General features: G+C 37.3%; 1 protein-coding gene across 2 annotated transcripts in view; it reads left to right on the top strand.

Moving 5' to 3' along the window:
* The window catches only part of LOC110843472 (nephrin), a 91,625-nt gene that overhangs the window by 1,268 nt on the left and 66,014 nt on the right, over positions 1–24,343 (top strand). For both annotated transcript variants that reach the window (XM_022089438.2, XM_035847472.1), the window contains exon 2: positions 9,343–10,569. In XM_022089438.2, the coding sequence (XP_021945130.1) occupies positions 10,356–10,569 (214 nt within the window). In that variant the 5' untranslated portion in view covers positions 9,343–10,355. The remainder of the gene's footprint in view (positions 1–9,342; positions 10,570–24,343) is intronic.

The raw sequence follows: 24,343 nt of genomic DNA, 5'->3' as shown, positions 1-24,343 counted from the left end.
CTTTGCTTCAAGAAATGTATTAACTAATGTGCGATTATATATAATATGGCCTAAACATGGCCGAACTGGTTGCGAAGATTCATCTCCTTCTCATCCTTATGTAAACAGCAGCACCTGCATCTTAGTAAACACACAGACAATAAAATGCCGAAAGTTAGACGATCCACGACACAAAACGTACCTAATAATGCGAAATAGCGCAGATTGCAATTTTATTACCTGGCATTAAAATTATGCATGTTCTCATTTTGCCTCAGGCATTTGGATAGAGTTTAATTCTACTTCACGAACAAGGATTGTGTTCAGTCTGTCGTTTAATTCATTTTCGTCCATTCTGCGAAATTTCTGAATGATGAGACTCCTTTACGACTTGTGAATACGTGCGACACATGAAAGCAATACGGAAAGATGAAACAGTAGTTGGATGTAGTTGGTCATGATGATTTAATGAAAATGAAGTCACCCTGCACCACCAGTCACCACGACGCTACTGCCTCCAACTTATTCACAGCGCATTAGTGTGCAGGATATATATAGTACATTCTTACATATCAGTAACAAAGATTGATGGTAGAAATTACGCTGTTAGCCACTAAGGGGGACAAATTGCTATTCATCATATTTTGAGTAAATTTGGAGCGTTATGATTGCGAGCACTTGACAGTTGATAATTCTCAATTTCGACTTTGCAAATTGAGTTACAGATAATCAGGAAGGGGTTTCTGTTACGTTGGGTTGTGTGATAGTAGCCAAAGGATTGTGCGGTAGGCAATTTATAGATATGTATGCATACTACGTTGAATGGTGGTTACAACAGCGGCATAAAATATTTCTCATTCTGGACATGCTCTATCTCGCTGTGGGAGCTGTCATACTCTGTATGTGTTACAATTTGAATGACAAGAACCTGTGAAATGAACTGCAAATTAACAAATTGTGAAGTGATTCATATCTCACTCTGTTTTCCGTATGATGAATTATGCAAGTGCGAGTTTGTGTTGGCTTCAAATTTTGGCGTGCACATGGTTTGGTGTTTGGCTATCTGCGGGATGGCGATTTACACACAATATTGGAGGAATAGCTGATAACTTTATTAATTGTTGCTCATCAGGTTTCCTCTCTTGTTGGTTTTGTGAGACTTGCATGTGTTGACCATTTTTTTGATTATTAAGTGGTGGAAGCTACGTTTTGTGATGGATTTGTCCGTCCGTCCGGCTGTCCGTCCGCAAGACAACATTCGAGCGAATCAATTTTTTAGATTCTATGAGATCGAACACCAAAAATGCAGAATTTTTAGGTTTGATAATTTTAGACGTAGTTTGGGCTAGGGATTTCAAAAAACACGATCATCTCGATGTACGTCGACCTAATGACCGTATGCAAACTTGGTAAAAGGTCCAGAAATTTCGAATTGTCAAAGATGACAAATTTTGTTTTTCAAAGCACACGTGTAAATGTTGTAGCATATTCAATGCAGAATTTTCAGAACTTGGCTTCCATTACTTTATTATAGCTGTTGATGGGGTTCATTTCAATTGGCTCAACAATCTTAAATCTTTGACAGAGTGGAAAAGCCGTGAGAGGATGAATAAACATACATGATACCATTTATCTAAAGTATCTGCCTTTGATAGGTCAGAGAAAAAAGGTGTGTCCATTATCCTCAGAAAGGTCACGAACAAGAATCCCCGCAGCTTGCGGAACTCTGATTGATATTTAATTGTTTTCGCACGAATTTGTAATTTTCTTAAACCTGATGAAGATATGCAACATAACGAGATTGATATCCCAGAAGAAATTATGCTGGTATGCGCAGCCGTTATTCTTACATGACTTGAAAAATTTTAATTAATTACCATCACGCAAATCTAACCGCTTGTATTTACATCCAAATTGGTTTTAATTATGTGTGTTTTGCGAAGGATAACTCAATTTTGTGCAAAGATGCGTATGCTTGTGCGTAATTTGTGTCGTTATGCGTATGTACCTGGGACGACGAGTATGCATTTCTTGTTTGCGTTCTGGTGGAAGATAATTCAAAGTAAGGCCTGTAAACAAACCACATAGAAAAAAACTTGGCAGGCTTCCTTTCTTGGCAGAAACCTGCAATATAGAAGGACGATTAACATCAATCTTTCTACAGAGTGTGCATTTGCGTGGTTTTCTAATGTTGTGCATCACACTCGTTTAGAACGTGTTACATCTGATAACTGTGTTTTATCTGAGTATCATCACCTCTCCCAGTGTTAAGGACTTCGTAAATCTCAAACTGACACTCGTCACGGGATGCTGTCATACTATGTGAACCTATTTCCAAAAAAAATAACCAATGTTTTCAGCTATCTATAAGGAGTATCGTTATAAAAAAGCTTATATTTATTCCCATTTCGGATTACCCTTGACATTTTGTAATCTGTAATTTTTTAAATAAACACCCACGTGTATGACTAAAATAAAGTAGTCTGGTGATGAGGTTAATTTCATATGTAGGTGACTTCACAACAACTGGAAGGTGTCCGTTGACGGAAGCAATTGTCTACTTACATAATTCGTAAAGCAGGAGAGAAATGTGTAGACAGATAAATATATCAATCCTTTGTGTTCATATGGTCAGAAATCTCATGCGCAATTTAAATATACTCCAGAAAATAACCCAGAAAATGGAACGGTTGAAATAAATCCCAAGTTCATAACGGTTTGACTAAAGGATTATAAAAAGGAGGAATTCCAATTCGCATTTATGATATAAATACGAATGGGATAGAGGGATTCTGTCCACGCATGCAAAACGCCATAACACAACTACACACTGTTCCTTCTGCTATAATTGGTTGGAGTTGTACACCTTGTACATGGACGATATTTGCTCCTGAATAAGTTATTGAGAACATGCGGCTATCAAAACGATATCTCAAGTACAAGTTGATAAAGTGGGTTTCCTCACTCAACCAACTTTGCTACTAAATATATAAGACAATATTCTGACATGGGAATCCTGGTAATGGCCACTGCCCATTTTATGCATGTACGTGTTCATAAAAAACAAATGAACCAATTCATAGTTGACAATGGAGAGTAAACCCTAGAAATTGCTCATTTGAATCAAAACATGAATGACAACTTCTTTAATGTGGATTTCCAGTCCAAGTGATGAACCATGTTCATTTATGCACAACAGTCCTTCCAATGTATAGTGAATGTCAATTTGAAGCAAGACAGGATTTCCTTGGTGTTGCTGGAACTGAAAATTGGTGCTTAAAAAATAAAATAGAATTCCGAGCAAAAACACGATCGATCATATTAACCTACATATAGAGGCCGTAATTACAAACTTACTTCGCAGTTTGCACAGGCACACAGCAATACAAAAAATGCAGTTGTTTCTTTATTCACTTTTACACAGTACAGCAGGCAATCTTACTCTCTAGATATCAATCTCATGAAATTGCTGGGCAATTTTCTAGCGTTCAATTGAAAATAATCCACTAGATTTTTACTTATTCCAACGCTTACTGTAATACTACGTAAAAATTCATGCGCGACGTATGGTCTCATTTTTGTGCTAGTTATTTGGATTGAAAAACGTCCTTGGTGTGCTTTCTTATACTCCATTGTAGTATTATTTTTGGTAACATGCAGCAGTCCACATGTTGATTTCAGAAGGAAACGAGACTTGCTTAAATCACCATTGTCGTTGAACAATTTAGCAAATCTAGAATTTGAAAAAATTTTCACCGACAAGTAGACATCTGAAACCGTGGATGATTAATTAAATTAATTTGGACGAAAAGTTGTCGTGTACACATCAAGCTTGAACAAATCGATAAATGAATTTTTAGGAAAACTCACTGAACTGAAGCTTTCACTGGGGAAAGGTTTGCGTAAGTGGGAAGAGTGTGGCCTTCCTGTTTCCATTAATGTAGAATTCTAATGGATGGGTCTTAATCCTAAAGCCAAACAGAAGTTCGCTTTCCCTCAGGATTTATTTGGATTTAGTTGTTCCAACTTTTTCCACGTAGTGCATAGTTGAACCAAATAGCAAGTTAAGGTATTATTTAATTAATTGGAGAAAATGGACACATTAGTTATAATAAGAAATATTTGAATGTCACTAGTACCGTTGGTTCATTTATCAATGTGAATACGTATGCACTCAGGTGATGCGAATGTATGTATATGAGCAATTAAGTACAATAGTCGGATACGTGTTACGCCTCAATTGATTTAATAGTTTTTTTATATGAGACATAAGACTTTTCTTGCGTATGTCTGGCGTAATATTTGGTGTTTACTGCTCCATAGTTATTGGCGTAACATACTTATTTATGTATGTATAAAATATTTATGTATTTATGTATAAAAGGAACATTGTTACTTGCTATTTACAGATTTAATTTGCACATTCTGGAATGCGGTGGTCAGAAACTGCATTATACATACCTTCAATAAAATGCCATACGAATGTGCATATTGTATCAAAATCAAGCTGATGACATACTTTTATAAGTAACGGGATGAACTGCTCAGCAGTATAATTGAAATTCTCTTCAGCAAAGCAAACAAAACTTTAATATTTCACAAAAGCAATTTTCCCTTCACAGAAAAGTCTTTGCTGAAATTCCACAAGTAGAATAAACTCCGAGATTGAATTGTTTGTACGTTCAGACAAACGAATAATTTCTACGTATACGTCCTTCACGCGCTTAGGTAAACAGCCAGCAGAAACCCAAGTGCAAGTATCAATTTCTATTTCAATTCACTTTTCCCTAATACTTGTACCTTCCAACCAAAGGAATGCAACAACAAAACCAAACCAGAAGACACACCGGCGAGCAAGGAAATGAATCTTTTCCTGGGACTGAACCACATTCTTCCGCTATGGAGTTAGTTGGAAAGCAATATCATGGCAGGGGCCACGAGATGTAGGAGACATGAAAGGGAAATGACATGTTGGAATTGAAGATCAAAGACACTCACACAGCCAACCTTTGAATATTTATCAAACAGTTCCTTATCCACCTACATATATGCCGGCCCAATAGCCAGATACGTACTTATCCAGGTGCATTGGTAAGAATGTTGCCAAACTCTGCTTGGTATTCAAATGTATATACGCATGTATGTAGTACATGCCTAGCTAGAATTTTATTACGATTTCTGCAGTGCTTTGGAGGATCTCGACATGAGCTTTCCCTTTCAACACTACATAAAAAATATTTCATACCAATAATGAACACATGCTTGGACGGGTGGAGGATCCGTGCAACGAATTTGGCAATCTGCGAAATTATTTTTGGAACTAAGGAGAGGTTTCTGGGGTTCTTCCACGAGTGAAAGCAAAGTGATGGTGCTGGATTGGCTGTGACTTTTTTTTGACAATTTGCAAACAGTCTACCCAACACGAGTCGTACACAAATTCATGTCTGTTGCTACGACGCAACTTGTCAATCATGCATATCTAAACGTATGCATGAGAATTGTAAATGTTGGTTTTGAGGAGGACAGGACAAACTTGCCACACTTTGTAGTGCAGTTCGGGAATAATTACCTTTCCCGATGGCAAGCAAAGCAGACGAGTAATTGCAGTCGAGCGGGGTTGCTGTTGTGGTTGTATAATGGGGTGTTTCACTCGCAGCAGATAGATCACCCACCCACTTTCACCAAACAGGAAATAAGGTATTTTCGGATTCTCTTCCCTCTGTGGCTTCCTGAATTTGCATTTGCTCTGCTTGCTTGGTCTGGGGATTGAAAGATAAAGAATCTCATAACATGGGCAATTGGATGCAATTCCACCCAGACTAGTAGAACAACAACAAATGGGACGAGCTTAGGAGGAAACGCAAATACGACACACATACACGTCGTTCATAGTACACACGAACCTATATACATGCATACACAATAGAGCTTCGGGAACTACTACAAATTGGGAGTTGTGGAATTTCAATAGTTTAATGCCTTGAGGGACGAGTAGGAGCAGAGCTGTTGGATGCAAAACAAAATCGATTTCTGCTATTGACATACTAATAACCTGTCTCAAGTAAAGGAAGACTTTCTCCATGTTTCGGATTGAAACTTGGCATGTCTAAGCTCGGCGGCCTCCTTCCGTCTTATTTAGTTTGCTAAAACACGTTCATCTCCTTCAAATTGTGTGAAAGAAAGTTTGAGTGGTTGTGAAGAAAAGTGTTTCGTATTCTCACCTTTTGCAAACTTTCCTCCTTTCACTCTCTACTCTGACAAATAGGGCATCGAGTTCCTTTGGTGCCAAATATTTACTCATTACATGGCATGGAAAAATGTTGGCAACAAGGACGTGGCCTTTCAAAGGAATGAAATAAATGACAATGTGCAACTAGTTCTGTACACATTCTTTACGCATAAATTTCTAGTAAGCTCCCAACAAAAAATTTACCTAACGGATGTATTGTATCGATTGGCAAATCCTTGTGAATAGTTGCTGTACAAATTTTGTAGCGCAAAACAATTTATTTGAATGCATACATATGCACACATGTGGTTCTGTCGTACAGGCGTATCTTTTATTTAAATGGTCACAAGCATAATTATTCTTGTTCCATAATTGAAGTAGGCAAGCTCGAGCTGCTAGTTTACTAGCAGGACGCTAGTAAACTATGTAATTCGCATGCAACGTATTATACATTTACCATAGTTCGGCTGGGATTAGGTTACTGACAACAAGTAAGACAGGAGATAAATTCAGTTAATTAAATCAACGGAATGTTGGGTTTTCCTGCAGGTATTTATAACTACACTTGTTTGTGAAATGTTATAACCATGCGACAAATAGGTACATACAAATATGGCCAGTTTAGGAATATTCCTCTTAATGGTCGTTACTCTTGCTGCATAATATGATATTTTTCTAATACAAATCTATGTTAATAACTATTTTCAGTCAGTTTCCAATAAATTGTGCAATACGTCGATAAATATTTATGATGCTAAATTTACAAGACAACGATAAATATTGAACTATTATTTCAATTTGTCGTTATTTCGAGATAAATACTATTAGGTACGGAATTGATTAAAACGAACACAACAACAATCATGTGAACCTTGAACTAACGTCTGCAATCAGTAACTCGTTAGCAAATTTCTAAAGCTTTTTTTAAAATTATCCAACAATTTTTAGGTACTTTTTCGAGCTGATTTTACTATGCTGCCAACTTTCTGTTAGCAAAGTTGTATAATTACTGATTTCAAATGCGAAGTCTAATTATCCAGTGAAAACTTTTTTAACTTTACTCCCACTCAATAACAACTATCTAAATAATACGGAGTGGAGTCTACCATTCGAAATGAATAATTTGATACAGCAAACCAAATTCGATACGGTTGTATCATAAATAGTCTTTCGTTTCATAACACTCGCTGCTTGTTTTTTTTACTGAACTTGAGACATGTTTGTTAAAATAATAAAGGTTATAACTGAAAAGTATTTATGGAGTTTGATAACCATTCTTGTGCACAAAGTTTCAATGGAATCGCAATTCGTGAGGGAATTGGCTATTGAAATGAAAACCATTTTGAACCTTTAGCATACAACAAACGAATCAGTTGAGCATATTCATATGCACATATGTATACGACCAGTAATAACGGTTATCATATTTATGGTCTTACACACATCACGCACGACGATAGTGAGTTTTAGAAACAAAATGAAAATTGGCTTTCGATTAAGACCGTCTCGTCCAAACTTGGTATTTTTTATCCTGTCATTGTTCAAGTTATTTGTCAATACTAGATAACCGCGACCAAGTGCTCGACCAAGCAAGCTATTGAGCAGACTGAAAACTTGATATCTCAATCCATAATTTAGTGCTTTTGAAAGCATTAGTCTGAAAGAAAGCACCACATACTTGCAAACACAAGCAAACACACCACCGCACCACCACCGTGGACGTAATGCAGAGAGAAAGAACAATCCAGTCAAGTTGTTCCACTTGCCCTCCTGCACTCACTACGAGTAGAACCACAAAATACGTAATAACATGCAAATGACCTGCTCATAGCAACTACGGATGGAATGTGTCAAAACACAAGAAACAAACTCAGCGTTGAAAACTTTTCCTGTCTCTCACTTCCTTCTCCCATTCAAATGAACGGAACTGGTTGACACGCCAGCGGCAAAGCCTTGTCAAGTTCTTTACCCTGATGACTGAGCAGCCAGCCAGCCTGGTTCTCGGCTGACGAGATGAGGGTGACGAAAATGAAACTAAACGACTTTATTAAACTTCCCCTGCATAAACATAATACGTCCTTTGTGTAGCAAGGTATTATGTAAACGGCGCTGGTTTATAGTATCGCTGAACAAGTTAACTTACTTAATTGGGGTACGTTCGATTCAACTCGCACAGTTTGTTCCCTATGCACACACACACTTTATGTAGTCGCTAAACTTGTGTATGCATTTGACTTGCCTTATTAACGCAGACTTGGAACCAAACTTTTGCTAGATTTGTTGTACCGATTGCGTAATTTGACTTTACCAATATTTCAAGTTGAACAACTTGCCCAACACAAGTTTTCAGGTTCATGGTTGTTTGTTGTGCCCTTGTTAAAAGTACGCTACGGAATATGTTACTGCCAACCCATATACATGAATATACTTATTTGAAACCTTTCGCATTGAATTAAAGAATTGTGACATCAGCCTGTTTGATGCTGGATGATGAGGCCAATTAGGATAACGATGATGGGAATATGTAAAGATTGAACATTAGGAACAAGAATTTCTCTTGATATGTACGTGTTACATTGTTGTCCTATTATTGTAAGGCGATGCAACAAATCCACTTAAATTGCGTACGTGAATACACAATGTAAATATGTATGTACATACCCAATTTCATCTTCATAAGTAATCATATTCCATCCAAATCTTAATTCACGACTTGCACGTAACTTATCATTCCAAGTTGACAAGCTACATGAAAAAGTTGAACAGGTTTGTATTGTCTAACTTTATTGCACAATGCAAAGAAAAACTTAAAAGCGTATGTAATTTGCTTGTTTGAATATCTATTAGCAATTTGTCAGTAAATATATTTTTGTAATGATGGGAGGCCGGAATGTGCGTGCGTGCTGGTGTCTTCTCACGAGCCGTGTGTTGAGCAAAACAGAACATAATCCATCCTAACAAGTTTTGATGGGTCATCGTACATCGTCTCGTGCACATACGTTCACATTTATTTGTATAATGCCGAAATATATTGGGCGGTAGTTATTACTTGCGAGAGATTGCGTTGCGTATGTGTGTGCATGTACGTCCATAAAGATTTATTGCTAATCCGTTTTTCCCTGTATGCTCTGCAGATCGATGTGGACATAACAGGATTAGTTTGATGATGGATTCTGGCATTCCCATTACGAGTCTTTGAATTGCATCGCAACCCTGCACCCACCAGCCCAACTCAACGAAAGTGACGGAACCACTTGGCCACTTCTTTGTCATCATTACTGTCATCCTAATCGTCACAGAGCGAAGTACGAAGAGCTTACAAAGTCGTCAAGTGAAGTGCGGTCCGTTCTTCCTGTCTGACGAGAAGTGTGTTTGTATGGGAAAGTAACTGTGAAGTAAAGGACCATTTTGGAAATATGGGGAGATTGAAGTCCCATAAGTTGGAATTGGAGGCCCATGGGGCCAGGCTGACCATCCCATTGTCATCATCATTATCATCAAGTGCAGCAGTGACAACTAAACCAACACTTTAGCTTTGCCCCACTGTTGCCAACGCTATTGTCATCCCTCCTCCTGTCCTCGTAGTTTTACTCTCTACTCGTCGACTAACTTGGATGGATGACGAATTCCCCTATAGACCCATCAACGGAGTCGCACTTGGACATTTCTCCACTTTCACGCACATATATATCTCACAACCCTGCTCTACAAGTAGAGTTTGCTCCAGTGGTACACAATTTATGGGTTGTTTGATGTTGTGCAAATGCAACAATTAAGTACGTTAAGTGCTCCTCGAAGACAGTGTCACAGTTGTTCATGTTGTAACATTTAGTTTCACGTTTCAGTGAAATCATACATTAATCATACATTAATGAGTGCGCTGTCATGTCCGCCATTCATATGCACAATAATAGTGACAGTTAATTGTTAAGCAGAGGTTCCACGACAGTGTTATGAATGCATAAGAGTCATCTCATCAATATTTTAGACTATCATGCAAAATATCAATATTTGACACTTAAACTTGTGCAAAATACTAGATGAACAGCGTGTCAACTCCAAACTTTTGAGTAAATGTGAAACTACTGCATAAATGCATTTGTATCCCCATCATTAGAATCCTACATGTAGCAGGGGTTCCCTTAAAATGAAGAATATGGCAAACCTCACAGGTGGAGGTTTAGCCACCGCTAAATCTAAACAAAGGAACGGCTATCGGAAAGCGATCAAGATTTTAGACTTGAATTTGAATCTTGGTCGCACATCGTTTGCCGCGACATGTGTCGCTCTGCTCCTGCTTCTCACCACGAGGGATGGAGAATGCAGCATCGGAGACGAAATTTTGGAAGCCGATAAGCCAAGTAAGTCTAAAGATTTTGTATTCTTCTTTTCTCTGTCTCTTCTTTTCTTTGCCCTCATTATTCATCCTGTTAACTTTGTTCTCCTTTTATGCACAATTTTAAGACGCTGATTATACCCGTCAAATACTTTTGCTTTTACCATTTTCATCCCGCCATCTTAGCACAACACGACCAGTGAAAATTCATATTATTTACGGAAAACATTATGAGTTGAGCTGGAAAGCGAAGACATGCAAATTTGTAGCAAGACACACAATCCATTACGAGGACGAAACAAGAAGACAACTCATTTCAAATCTGCCAAAAGAAAGTCTTCCGACCCTGAGAATTTAGAATTTTTTAGCAGCCAGCTACTTTACTTTTGTATCTCAAAACTTGAGATTATTTCCCTGATGTTGGTGTCTTGTTACAAGGAATGCAACAACCAAACACATTATAAATATATTGGTGTTACGACCATGACTCTCGGCTCGACTCGCGAGAGGAAGGACGTGACACAGGTTACCGCAGACGGAGGCGTTCTCGTAATGGATACAGATCCTGAGTGAGCTGCAATGCTGCGACTTTTGTGAATATAATTTATTTTCTTTTTCTCCTACAACTTTTTTCACCACACGCCAACCAAGCTTCACCATCTCCGGATTATTCGTCCAACTTTTTCCCATTGGCTAGTACTGAAACTGGAGTTGTTGTATGGGCTTGAAAACCAGGCTAATGATAATATTCAAGTAAGATATTTTGTTTCATACAACTCAACAACCGAGTTTCACCCCTTGTTGGCTACAATATTATTCAGGAGTCGAGTAGTAAGCAGATAGTTCTGCTTTCCATACCTGTCCAACTTTGACACGATAATTTACCGACTGCAACATTCCTTTAAAAGACAGGCCACATATGAGCAGAAGAATAAGAAGAACCCAATTACCAACAAGAAGATTGTGCTCCATATCCATTGACATTTATCATGCCAAATGCACCGTGAAACACATTTCTTCTTTTGATCTGCAACACTGTCTTGCATAATAGACTCGTGCATACTTACATACGTATAGTCGTGCATACATATATTCATATAACCAAGTTTTTGCTTTAACCACATTGCAATAAATTTTGGGCTTTTGGTGCGAAGTCGACTAAAAACCGTGCTGCACAATATCATCACTCAGTATGACACCGTAAGTCAAAGTTGCAAGTTACTGCAATGCTTTTTTGCTAAGTATATTGCAGTGACCTTCTTATTACTACTGGTTGATTACCATATACAAATTGCCGCAAAAATTGCTCAAATGTTTTCATACTATGTCATAATTTGTAATGAACTCGAGAAAACATGCTAATTCGCTGTCACCCGTCATAAATTAAATCCAAGCACACTCATGGCACGGTTTGGCACCTTTCCTCAATGTAATTATACACATCTTTTTCGCTGTAGATTTATGGCCTGCTATGCGTAATGTCTTGTATCACTTTAAAGATCCGCCCTTGGTGAAGCATATGTGCTTGATTATCATCACTTATCTATTTATCTAGATTTAATATTTTCTTCTTTGGTCATGATCATGGATATATTTTTGGGTGGTGTGTGCGTGGCGTGTCACAGCGCAGATTGTCTCAGAGAAGAATTAAAATAGAGGAATCATTACAAAACTTGTACTTTTGTTTATGCTCAATCAGACAAAAATAATAAAATTTCCGTGACATTCATACAAACTTCTTATATTGGCTGCTCTCAACATTATTATTAATATTCGGTAACAAAAACTAGTCTTCATTCCAAGTAGTTAACCTTGATGCAAGCCATCCAATCCTTAATTTATTTCTACAGCTAACGTCTTTTACACAATTCTCATAAACCACGTTTTATGCGAAAAATTTTACTAAAAGACATCGAATTTGTTGTGGTTTGTGCCTACTCAACAACATGCACGTTGGTGAAAAAATGAGAAAAATGTACCCACTCAAAGCTTTACTTATTGGGATTGAGAATCTTCTTCTCGTAGTGAGTGTTAGATTGTAATAAGACTGGCGGCTGACTGGGTTGATTGTTTATATTATTTACGATTGTCACTGATTGCTATTCTAATTTTATAATGATAATGAATTATTGCAAAAATGCAATAAAATAAATGCTATAAAACTCTATATACGTATAACTCCCCTCACGTAAAAACACACGACGCATATAATATGTACACACAGTTAGCACATGCATATGTACGTAAAAGAATGTTGTCAAGGAATCATCATCTTACTCAAATGCTTAGTGATTTCCTTATATAGAACCACACACCGCATACATATTTTCCATTTTGAACATGCAAACAACTTTTACAAGTCAAGAGTGAAGTTGCGATTCTGAATTAATCACTAACGACGGCAAAGAGGGATTCCTTTGGCAGTTCAGGTTTTATATGGCAAGCTTGAAGGTTTGTTTATGTGCCCGTTAATAGTTTTACTATTTGTATACAAAGTGAACGAATGAGTATGTGTGATACGCACCCTTAATCTGTATGATGAAATTTCCATTTTTAGATACAAAAGTTTTTGATTGTATTAGTTTGAATTATTTTTATCCATTCTTTGTCATTCGTCATGCCACAGTTAGAAATTTCACTAAAAGTCGGTTAAATTTCTGCTTTCGTAATCCATATAATGTTCACAATAAACTAAGTAATAGATTGAGAGGATCATTATGGTTAATCAGCAGTAATGAGTGATGCGCTATTTGGAACGTTCCATGAAAAGCACCTTGTATACAGTTTAATGTATGCGATAAAAATTTCTGTGGCTGTTTCACCAATCATGGTATCGCCAGCCCGGATCATATAATCCCCCTTTCATCTCCCCGAAACAAGCCATTTGGTGGAAAAGATGGATGCAATATCTTCGTCCACCCAGCAAACTTATGGTCAAAGTCGTTACAAGTAAAGAAGTTCTGAGCTGTAGTCAAAGTGAAGCACCCACTACGATTTGGAATATCTTTCCTGCGAGCAATCCTCTCCTCCAGAACCTGCTAAATGACTCCATAATTCTGATATACGGACCAATATTCACCAGTAAACTTGGGCCAAATGTGAAATGGAAGAGTTCTCAACATCATCGCCATACATATTCTGCCTAATCTTCAATCTCCAACGCGATCGTATCGCCCATAATAATCTCGGAATCACTAATGAACAGAAGAGATTATCCAGCGTCTTCTCTCCCCGATCTCCCTCCCGCTGCTGGTCCTGTTTCTGTTCCTACGTCCACAATTGAAATGGGTCTGTAATCGTGCTCATCTTCAAAATATTTCATGTTTGGGCCCAGAAGAAAAAAGTATACCGCATTATATGAACTCAAAATACGTAAAACTTTACGGCATACAATGCTTTAGTGATATGCTCAAGTTTTCAATCCACGCACTGTTCACGGTATAAAAGTGAGAGACAAGTTCGCTTTTAAATCATCTTCCAGCCATTCGTTCTCTAAAGATTTTATCGGAATCTGATACGGTGGTAGAGAGCAATAAATCATTCAATACCCAACCATATAATGGGAGACCCTGTTTTGCCGTGCGGAGTAATTGATTTTCCATTTTCTTTCTTTGAGCCATAAATGGACAATTTGCCTCAAAATAACTTTTCATGCGTGGAATGGCTTGTGCAATTAATTTGCAAAACCACCTCACACAAGAATCCTTAAACATGTAACAAACTGCCAATTACTGAAACGTGTCACACACTCCCATTATGGCATGCATACCTATTAATTGTGCGACTTAAGTGTTGGCTGTAACTTCGAATGACATTTGACACCAGAGTTGTCTCGATTCCACATATTCGAATTTATATCACAATGAATTTAAATTAATTGATATCAAATTGACACGGATAGCTCCCGACTGTCTGCGAGTTATGTCACTCGAAACTGGTTTGCTATGCTTTTCATTCGAATTGATTTCATATTTACAGAGTCTAAACAGAATTGCCAGGATCAGGGAATTCGACCCAAATTTTACTATAGGATAATTCAAGAGGCGTGTAGTGGAGGTCAAAAAGTTCAAGTTGAAGCGAAGGAGAGAACGGGTTGGTCATTTGCTTGCTTGGATTGTACAACATTTCGCAGAACGTGGAAGACTATCGATTGGAACGAAACTGAAATTGGAAGTAGAGTTGGAAAGTAGGATAGCCCAAAACACAACTGAAAAGAGGAAAAGGTTCAAACTTCAGTCTTGCCTTTTGATCATGTTGGTGTGCGGGCAGGTTGTTGGTGCATAGGAGGTTGACTATTGTTCCAAGATTAGGCTCATGATATAAAATATTAAGCTATTATTTGTGTGCAAAAACAGCAGTTTAAATGCTCCAAATAGAGAAGTAGGTTTTATAGTGGTAATAAAACAGTTTAATTAGAGACAGAGTTAGACTCAGATTACGGACTTGCTAAACCCAATGCTGCCAGAAGGCGAACCTGAACAGTGAAAGCGAGCATGGAGAGATTAGTTTTGAAACAGAAAATTCATATCTTGTTCCTACGTAACAAGCATTCGGAAGAAGGCACTTTCCTTCTGACTTTCGTGGGCTACATGCACTTTTAATTTCCGAGATTACAATAAAGTACATGTGAACTTAAGAATACGCAAGTCATTCATCGGAAGGAAGGTTGAGCAAGTAAGCGAATAATATCTGTGATGCGGGGTGGGGGTGGTTATACAGATGAGTGTAAACCGGCACTCGGATCCCTGCCCTTCTCAGAATTCGTACTGATTTATTCATTTCATTATGTTCGGCAGTTGCAAAATAATGTTATAAAAAGGATGTGCAGGAAACTTCCCTCAAGCCATGAATATTAATGAAGATGCATTATACATAGGTTCATATATAATACATGTATGTAAATATGTGTGTTCCCCTCTATTCCATATAGGATAGAAACTTTGACCCTAAATTGTACCATATTTATCTGCATTGTTATAAATCAATATTTTGTTTGAATCTTTGAGTTTTGTATTAAATCGTGATTTGATAAGTTGTTGGTGAGATACAAAAAGTGCATCATCATCGATACCACCAGGGATTCACTGTAAAATCAATACTCGCCAAGTTTCAAACGAGGTAGCCGGCCTTATTGCTAGACAAGTCGTGCAATTTACGATCCAGCTTTTACGAGATTTTCTGCAGGCTTAGCTCTACATACATATCTCGCGTACTGCCTCCAAGGCAAGTGTTATAAGCTAGTGGTATCTTGACTCTTTTGCAATAAAATTGAACGGAGGCACCCGGTGAATGATAAACGAGGTATTAGAAACTTTGGCTAACTATGAAATACCACCTATTAATTGCTCGAGGGAAAGTATCGCATTTAACACGCAAATACCATAAAAACAGGCCGACAATTGCCATAATACTCCAATCAGTCAAATATATACGAACTTTAAAAAATACTGGGAATGTAAAATGCTTATTAGCCTTCGTTCTAGAGTTCAACAATTTCGGCAGTAAAAATTTCATGGAAGAAATGAAATAAAGCAATTATTTTGTTTTCGAGTCTTTTAGCAGCACTTTACTAAGCAAACTACACATCAATAAAATCTTTGAAAGTGTAAGGAATGATAAAAAATTACTCACTTGGCAGTTTTGAATAAACTGTGCTCCCCATACGTTGTTTGCAATGAATAATAGGAGGTAGCTTCACAACGTAGATTATGTCAGTAAACGACTATATTTTCTGAGAATTTCGTGCTTGTGGGTTTCATAATTCTTACATTAATCTAGTTTTAAGGAGCAATAATTCGGATGATGATATTTCAGTTTAAAAAGATACCAAATGCAATCTGGAAACACTGCGGTGTGAGGTTATCATGCAGTCTCGTAAGTCACTCATAAGTGCAGTAACCAGGTAGAAACCGGAGTTTGCATACACTGGATAAAACCATAATTACGGTAATAAGCAACCTGAATGCAGGAAATTATATGTTTCAAATCTGTCTCGCCTTAAATTATAAGGAAATTTGGTTTACGTGTTCAACTGCCAACCCAATTTATATCGTTCTAACCGAATGCAAAGTACCTCATCCACCAGGAAAGAAATACTTTGGTTCGCCATTGAAGTTTCAAATTCTTATTTTTCACACACATACATTGAACGCGTATGAATATACATTGATCGTTCTGACACAACCCCCGGCTCTCATTACCTCCATGGCACGACAACTATTACATATGTATTACATAATAACATTATGTCATTAACTTGGACGAATATTTCAATGAAAAAGTACGAGCTATTGTTTTTCTTCTTCATTGCTTTAATCCAGTTGCACTGAAGTTTAACTGTTGGGAGTTTGAAATGACTGGGCATTAATACAATATGCATTTACATATGCATCTATATATTTGTTCATTCAGCGTACAGAGATTTTTGGGTTTTAGAAATTATCCGAAAAGACAAAGATGAAAAATGGAAACCCAAAGTTAAATCGTCTTTATTCTTGAAATTCTGAGATCTAAATGCAAAATCTTCGCTTACAGTTCACCATTTGAATTTTTATGGCCGCTTGAGCATAAAAATGCATGCAGATGAGATGGTGGGGTGGGTGAAAAGCGAACAAATGGTTTACGGAACTACAATTGCAGAAAAGGTTGAATGGTGCACTAAACATTTCAAATTCTGCATGGCAAATCTCCATCTTAACGCTCGAAGTGGCCCATCATGCGAAATCTTATGGGTCAGTAGCCGCAGATTGCAGTTTACCTACTCCTTACACGAGTTATTACCTTGGAGAAATGGCACGATTTAGAATTGATTTTCGGATTTGCGTAAACAATTTCTAGAATAGCATCTTCAAACGTAGTTTTCGTGGTGCTCAGAGCGATGGTGGTGAAATAACCTAAAATTGGACCAATAATGTAGTTGTTGTGATTCAGCCCGATATTATTTCCACCGTTTTTTTATAATGGAGATATTAAGTGGGTTAGACAATATATTAAACAGGAGTGACATATCAAATGATTCGATCAACCTGCAATTTTGTGTACCTATTACGAAAGCCATCTGAACAAAGCTTGTAGGAAAAAGTTTGCTGGGATGTGCATAACTGGTGCGAAGGCCTATGCGATTTCTCAGAGGACGACAGAAAGAAGGAGTGTGGGAAACGACTTTGGTCGTTTAAAGGGATTTCTGTAATGACATCTCGTTCTACGAAACCTCTTATTACCCAAATCCCCAATAATGCTTTTGTACTTGAACACACTTTTGTTATTTTTTGATGATGACTGTAATGGGAAACTCTGTTTTGGCGTTGCATCACTAAAACAGCTCTGGAAATTCGTGCATATCTTTTTCTGCCATCACGACTAACTGCCAAAGTATCAAACTATCATAGTTGATACCATTCACTATTCAGCCATTCAGTTCATTCATTCATCCAATCCTCAAACTCCTCTTTGTTAAAAGGAATAATGCACACTCTCACTCAACTCACGAGGGCGAATTTTAGGAAGCAAATGTTTGCTCATTAGTTCTTATTGCCTTGTTACGTGTCTGTGAGCGGTGCCACAATCCTTAAAACTTTCTATACACACAAGTTCTCCTGAAATGCTGGGCCGGATTTGGAAACTACACATATTCATTCTTCCACTTTTTGACATTTTCACTTTCCCCATTCTGAAACCTTTTTACGGGACTGATATTTGATGGTATCTAGGACATTTAATTAGATGTCGTCTTGAACCCTTTTTCTGGGATGAATTGAATGAAATGAAATAGAGGGATATATGGGAGCCGTGTGAATGGGCAAGTTTAAATTCTGAGATGAAATAGAAATTAACATTTAAACCGCATGTTCATTCTCCGAGGATTAAACTAAAATAAAATGTCACGAATTGAGATTGACAACAAAAAAGTAGCAGATGTTGTATGATCCTTGCGTGTACATATAATTAAACATGGATACAATAAGCTTGCGACTGGCATGAAAAAAATAAATAGAGAGCATAAACTTTAATTAGTCTAATAGTTTCTCATCCCCAAAAATGTCACTTGGATTTATTATTTTATATCAAACAAAAAGATAACGAAGAGAAGATGGAGAAAGATCAAAAAACCTGAAAGTTTTTACGAGCAGGTTGAATTAACTAAATACGCCTGAATTTTTACATAGATATCATGCCGCCTTGGTAGCTTAAAACTCCCTGGAATCCTGCTTGCAAAAATATTTGCCGAGTAAATATTCCATGTGAAGCATTCTCATAACCAAGTGAAAACTATTCTCAGCTAAAGACAGGTTTTTTTACATAAATTTAATAAGGCCATTTGCATTAGGAAAGGAATAAAACCCTGACTGCTGCCGTTTGAAGGATAGGCAGACGACATGATTAGGGTTTGTAGTAAATTTTAGTTGTTGGACTGCTTGGTACGCAAAAAGTGGACATTCCACAATGACCAGTTCTCCTTGCTCTGGTGTATTCTAATACCTATTCAATTTCAATGCAACGTGGGGACAATGATTTTTTAATTGTGGAACGAGAGATTGATTGTCTGTACTTTTGTTTCTCTCATTGTGTCAAAATTCAAATGTGATATTGTTGAATAAATATTGATGAGTGTTATATGTTAATGGAGAAGCTGGTGCATACTTGCTAACCATTTTATGTATGAGTTTGTCGACTTCTGAAAATAAATGCAAAATGGCAAACAACTTCTGCCCACTCATAATTTACCCCTTTTTACGTTGATAATTAGAATTACGTATATACTTTTGTTCCAAGAATATTTAGTAGAATGGAATACATGCATAATATTTGCGCGTGGATACACATTTGGTTTCTTAACTATTAGACTTAATGTGATCACCTGCTGTACATGGGGATACTGCTAAAAATCGTTAAAAAGGCGCACTAGAAAAGTTAATTATACATATTTGTTGCTGTCACTCATTATCAGAGTGGGAACCAAAAATGATTAGTTTGGCATCCACTTCTTGACTAAATACTAGCCCACCATCGTTCTGCACAACTTAAATTTTGATCGTCAACAGGCCAAGCGAATTTTCGCCAATTGCTGAGTCAAACAATTGCTGAGCTCACTTAATCACACACACTTAATTTTTGAGGCAAATTCAGTAAAGAATGTACATTTGATGCACTCAAGCGCAAAAAGTGTCCTTGACTTGACATGGCGATGGCTATAATTTTGTTTTCCTTTCAGTGTTATTGGTGCATTAATGTGCAAGGAGACGATGGAAAATTACGATGAGGACCTTTATTGCAAGACTGGTTGTAGCTCATTATACAATAATAATGCTCAAACCAAGCAGCACTATGTAAGCACTCCCTGCTGAACATGCAGAATCATTAGCATCCTCCCACAAAACATAACAACGATAGGCAAACAAATTAAAGTTTTGGTGAAAAAGCTGTTAGCCTGTACACCATTAATGCTTTCCAATTAATCTCGGTGTGTTGAGATGGTAATCTTATCGCGTTGGGCAGAATTTACGAGTTCAAATTCTCACAGCGATGCAGCCCAGTTGAATGTGGACAGCTCGAGTACACATTATCATAATGCACTTGATAAACCATTGTCTATCGAGTGGATGATGGGGACGCAATAAGATTTTATGGATATTGTGGCAACGCCAAGGAAAACTAACATCAAACCAGTTTATCCTAACGACTAGAGTAGCACACAATTTATGCCAGGTTGGCTGGGATGTTACGTTTTCTTCATAATATTATGTGTCATTCAGTTCCCGAGGTTATTACATTTGTATTTTTTAAAGTCTACCCAAGTCAGCATTGAAACGAACTCAATTTTTCTCTAAACTATAACCTCTGGATTAATTTTTTGTTTCCCACAATCAATATGCTACTCCTCATAATGAATGCTGCCAGTGCAAGGTTTAAATTGGAAAATATTTTGAGAGAGAATGGCAGGAAATTAAGCCCATAATAGTGCACGATTCAGTGGATTTTGATCAATATACGTAGGAGACAAAATTTCAATAATGTACGCTAGCTGTGAACAAGATTAATTGCAATTGTACACGAGTACGTTTGAGTATACCGTTCTTCCAGATTGCGTTTTCGGTAAAGAAAGCTTATGAAATTCGGATGAGAATAAAATGCAGAGCGATAAACGAGCGGAAATTTCTCTCTCGCTATTGCACTTCATTGATCCAGATCCATATTCATTCCGTCACTTTTTCATATACTTCCATGCACCCACCTTCACGATTTCTTCCTCTCGAGAGGAGAATATTTCACTTCTTCTTCTTCTCGAATTCTCTTCCCTCCTCTTCAGAAAGATTGAATAAAAGAGGGACGCCTACTTCCACACCGCTCCGCAGAGGAAGGAGAGGAAGCCAGAGAGAGAAAGAAAAAGGAGACTGACAACACAAGGCAGAAGGCCACCACCCAGAAAAGTTGAGGTTACTTTGTGTGTACAAAACTGTCAGTCTGAACGTGGATCAGAACTGACAAGCCAGTCAGGGAGAAGTGTTGACAACCTCCATACCAGAGAGTGAAGCGAGATATTGAGCAATTCCTTAATTCAAAACAAACCGTCCTCCAAAATCAATGTTTACTTGTCACATTTTTTACCCTCTCCTTCTCTTAAAATGACTTTTCCAGCCCAGCTTCTGTCTGCTCTCAATTTTTTATAAACACACAAGTTGGGAGTTTTCTGCGGTACGGCCGACGGGACGCTGCTGCTGCTGAATGTGGCGAGTTATGTACATACGTTGCCACAATGTCTCCCACCAAGAGAGAGAAAAAAAAACTTGGAAAAGGTGAAACTGAAACTGCAGACTCGGACTTGACGAGACCCATCACCGGAAATCACGCTTGAGTGAAAGCTTGGAGCAAAGTGTGGAAAAACTTGTTTGAAAATATTTAAAATATTTACTTCCTCGTGGTCTGGTTCAGTACAGAAGTGCGACTAATGTCCTCCGCAAACGGACCCACATTACTTTTCTTGTATAGTAAACATTTTGAGAAGGAAAAGGCTCGGGTTAACCCTTAACTTCGTCTTACATTAGTTGAAGAAAGTATCAAAGTTGGAAAATTGGTGGTGCGCAATGGCTTATTGAGAAACTTTTTCGTTTTGTCAATGTCTTGCTGTGCTTCCCTAATTTCAAATAGACAGTTATGCTGTGCTTACTGAACCAAAGTACATTGGACGGGTGGCTGCTGCTGCTGCTGGGACTCTTAGTCAGTAGTAATTAACAATTCTGTCGTTGGTGTGCCAAATCTAGACTAAATTAAGCATGCAGAGTTTCAAAACGTAGGACAATTATACTTTTGTTTCTGCGTGTACAATTTTAATCAGAGTAAATTATTATTGAGCCGTTACAAATTCGACATTCATTATTTTGAAAGCACTGAAAATTATTAGGGGATGGTTGGTGATTATATAAAGCGATTTCACCTAACGCATTTTACTCAGCATTCTCCCAACTCCTGTAGAGCTACATAAGTATATAGCGAACCAAGCTTTCTGGAAATATGTATGCTCTCTGCAATACAAAGAAATGAGAAAAGACCAAGTTTGTAGAGTTTGAATGGCCACAAACCACGAGCGTTACATATATTTTCCCATTCATGCTGTTACTACAAAATAAAAAGATTTCTGGTGGATGAGGCGAATTCAAATGAAAGATTCATTTTTAGGAGAGTGGGAAACCAAGTGGTGTATGCGAGTAGCACAGGAAATTAAAAAGAGAAAAGTTCACAATCTCGCCCTTTAAGATTCTCTTCTTTGATTACAATGTCACATTTTTCTTCGCTCCTTTGTTCTTTGGTGGTTCACTTATTTGAGGATGAAGACTTTCTCTTCTTCGTCTCCTCCTCGTTTCGCTCCTTTTCTCCTCTCACACACGGAGACCAACAAAATCACCTAAGAACTAGACGACTGAATTCCACACCACACCGCCATCAGCGTTTGACTCATTATTTTCCTCGGTTACTATCACGGACGTGATATGGTAGTAAATCTTTGAGCTGCATGTGTTTGTGCCGACTACTTCTCTTGTCTTAAATTTTTGACAGCCTTTTATACCTTGAGCTAAGTCTTTGAGTGGAGAAATCGATACGCCCGTTTAATATTCTCTCGAGGATTACATAACCGAGCACTTGAAACATTCTGGATGATGTGTTGGGTGGGAAGGATTAACTTTATACAGTTCCTTATCGTTGGTAATAATCGTTTGATTTCCGGTTTTTGATGAAAGACTTGGGTGTAGAACTAACTACACAAAAAAAAACCTTCAATACAGCTTCACAGAGCCCGAGTCATGGAGTGGCAATATTTCATTAAGTTCTAATATTACTTATTTAGCACAAACTACTATATTCTGAAATTTGGAGCCTATGAATTTGGCTAATCCGTTTTAGTCTGTTAGGAATTGTGAGGTCACATTTCTACAATTTTTCTTCACAGTTGTCATATTATAATTTTTAAAACTTAGTACAGTTGCCACGGAATGTTCCACCAACCATAATTTATAAACTGATTTTGCTCATCCTCGAAATTGTTCTCTTATTTTGCCTAATATACATAAAAACCTGCTAAATTTGAAAATCTATCGGATACGTGTCAAGCGGAGTTATTGTACTTCTAAATAGACAAACGACATGACGATTATGTAACCCCTTTCTTGGCCGAGAATGTGAGGCCATACCACGATGACAACAAGAAATCAAACTGTAAATCTTACTTATGTTGAGTAATTGCTTCCGACCTGCCTAATCTGCTGTGTTACATTTCTGCATACGTCTTCCAGGCTTGAAGTACAGCATCGTAAAATACATAGAGTAGCAAATTTCTCGTTATGCTTATTTGATAATTTGTTTTACTTGTACATATTTGGCGACATTATTGTTGACAGCAAAAAAACTGAATTCTGCTTATGATTGCTTATACAAAAGTAAATAAAATTGTCCCGAAATTCAATCTCACTGCTAAACCCAGCACCCAACCTAATAAAGTTTGTTGGTGAATAAAGTAAGTAATGATTTAATTAATTATTGATTGTGGAATATAGAACCAGTCGTGAGTAAACAGTTGAGGAATTCGCATTAATTCAACACGGCTCACTTCTCACTCGCCCAGTGTCACGTTCTTGAAAATTGCCGTTTAAGTAAATTGAAACTGGCCATTTAAAGGTTAATTTCAATTTAGGTGTGAAATTTCGTGACAGTGTACAATCTGCATTTGGCTGTATTTGTGAAGACAGAGAATTTAAGTCATTGTAATGTGGGTCATGCAATATAATACATTAATACAATCAAATTGTAATAATCCACCTACACGTATACTGTTGTTGCCAGTTATGATTGATTGTTCCCTGTGACACATCATTATTCAGGGGCCGGTCGTGTCATATCGTGACAGTCCAGGATTTATTCCTTAGTTTATTTAACTCGTGACCAGTTTGCTCGCATAACACGAAATATATGCAAACAAATAATGCCATGCATTTTGTGAAAACACACAATTTATATAAGAAATTGTACGCGCATACATAAATACGTGCACACATAAGCGTTTGAAATTACGTAATAATAAAATCAATCAATTTGGTTTCTGGCGACAAGTTTATTGTTTATTATGTAATACAACCTCGCATTTCAGGTGCTGAGATCAATTATTCACGGACTAATTATAGAGTACAAATTATTAACTTATTTAAGCATAATTATAATCATTTTAGACATTCGCATTATAAACTGTTATACATTTTCAGTATATGCAATCAATAATTTTACATTTGCGTAATATTTTTTAAACTATATTA

This window comes from Folsomia candida, unplaced genomic scaffold (assembly GCF_002217175.1).
Source record: "Folsomia candida strain VU population unplaced genomic scaffold, ASM221717v1 Fcan01_Sc002, whole genome shotgun sequence".
Classification (NCBI taxonomy): Eukaryota; Metazoa; Arthropoda; class Collembola; order Entomobryomorpha; family Isotomidae; genus Folsomia; species Folsomia candida.
This window is presented reverse-complemented; position numbering and strand designations above follow the sequence as displayed.